Consider the following 2053-nt stretch of genomic DNA (forward strand, 5'->3'; position numbering starts at 1 on the left):
TTGCTTCAAGGGCTATTTATAACTTGAAGTGACACATGGGGATTTATTTGTCATTTAAACATAAAATTAAAGAATTAGATGCATTAATTTACACCTAATTTTTTTTTACCCCCTAGACGTTTCAATTCATCCACCTTCACACGAACATACGGCTTCCATTCAGTGTACCCATGACAAGTGTTAACCATGCATATATCTATTAGATACAATACACCGCTCCACATTTCCTTCCATCCACCTTCACACGACACTTGGCTTCCTTTGGTCGCATGTATGCCAAGTGTTGTCCATGCACACATTTATTAGGACAGATGTAACTCTTCTTCATCTTTTAGATGGCTATAAATAAATGGGATTTTCTTGAGACAAAGAGACATCAAACAGTGCCATGGACAAAAATCAAGCTAACAATCTCCGAGAGGGTGCACGAGGTAAGTTTTCTTATCTTTGTACTATAGGATGCGTACATGCTTACTATAGGATGCGTACGGTGCTAGCGTTACTAGTTGTCGGTTGTGAGTAGTGGTATCTAGAGGAGAGAATCGCTACCGACAAAATAGCGAGTCGGATTTGACCCGCATAAAAGTTATTTAGGTGCGAACATGGGCCGGCACATTTTTCTTGTTGATACTTTCAACAATCGGCCCATATGATACAAACCTGCTCTCATCTGTGTCCTACTTTTATGATAAAGTTCAAATTCATCATGCTTCACTTTTTTTTTTTGTTAGTCAATGCCTGGGGATAGGATGGAAAGCGCATCTGCCCAAGGATTCTTTGTTAGAGAGTAACTCTTAAAAAAAGGAGATGAGTGAATTTTCTTAGCATCATCATGCATATAGTACATGTTCTTCTTATATTAAACAATAGAAGAAGCCTTTTGCATATTGAAAACGAAAAAAAAATACAAGAAGCCTTCGCATGAACCTTCAACAGGCATAGCGCCCAAGCTCTTACTAATGCCCCTGCCTGAATTTTTTTTCTGGAATCCATTGAATTACTTCATTCTTGTTTTATATCTTATTTTCTAATATATATAGCAGGCACCGATCATGCACCTGAAGAGCACAGGATTCCAAGAGCCACCGTGGCACGAATCATGCGCCACGGCTCGCCGCCGAACTCAACGATCACCGGCGACGCCAAGGAGGCCGTGGACAACTGTCTCGTGGAGTTCTGCGCGGTCTTGATCGCTGCAGCCGTGGAGGAGTGCAGGCAGGACAAGCGCACGACCGTGACCGGCGACGACCTAATCCTCGCCTTGGCCAACCTCGGATTCGAGGACTACGTCAGGCCCCTGGCTCTGTACCTCCGCCGCTACCGCGAGATCGAGGGCAACAGGCCACGCGCCCGGCACAGCTCCATGGCAGCGGCGCAGGGCCCGACGGCCCCGGCAGAGGTGGAGGCGCTGCCGCCGCCGTCGCCGGAGCCAACCCTGCAGCTGGAGCCGCCGCCGTCGGTGCGTGACGTCACGGAGCTGGGCCTGCACGGCGACGTGTACGCTGTGTGGCGTGCTGCTGCAGCGGCCGCCGCAGGAACGATGCAGGCGCCAGCTGGTGCTGGTGATGATGATGAGGACGAGGAGTGAACTGTGAACTGCCTTGGAGATGGCAGATTTGACTAGGATTGCTCTGGAATCGTGGTGACGAGTTCAGAATAAACATTTGCTTATTTCCATTATTAGTGATCGAATCCTCGCCAGTTCGCTTCCACCCTCATAGTTGTGCTAATAAATGATTGTAATCATGGCTTGGATCTTTGTTCCTTGGTCAATGAAATGTGCATCATACAGCCCTGGTCTGTCCCGTTGTAATCGTTGTTTGGATTTTTCTGTCGTTGGTCAATGAAATATTAAACCTGCATCATTATTCTACTATGAACTTTGGATGTTTCTGACCGATCTGCTCCATGTACTACCGTACCACTAGCTCGTGCACTGTAGCAAACTTTGGAGTAGTACGTAGTACTGCAAGTAGCAAGTTGAGCCTCATCTGGATGCAAATTTGTTGCCACGCTGAAATTATCACCAAATCATCAATCAATTATCAGGACA

General features: G+C 46.5%; 1 protein-coding gene across 1 annotated transcript; it reads left to right on the forward strand.

Annotated features, from left to right (window-relative positions):
* The first annotated feature begins 388 nt into the window (after positions 1-388).
* Positions 389-1588, forward strand: LOC120702037 (transcriptional activator hap3-like). Its single transcript, XM_039985813.1, has 2 exons — positions 389-431; positions 1044-1588. Exons 1-2 carry the CDS (start codon positions 389-391, stop codon positions 1586-1588), a joined length of 588 nt encoding a protein of 195 aa, XP_039841747.1.
* Positions 1589-2053: the final 465 nt, after the last annotated feature.

Source organism: Panicum virgatum, chromosome 4K (assembly GCF_016808335.1).
Source record: "Panicum virgatum strain AP13 chromosome 4K, P.virgatum_v5, whole genome shotgun sequence".
NCBI classification, from domain to species: Eukaryota; Viridiplantae; Streptophyta; class Magnoliopsida; order Poales; family Poaceae; genus Panicum; species Panicum virgatum.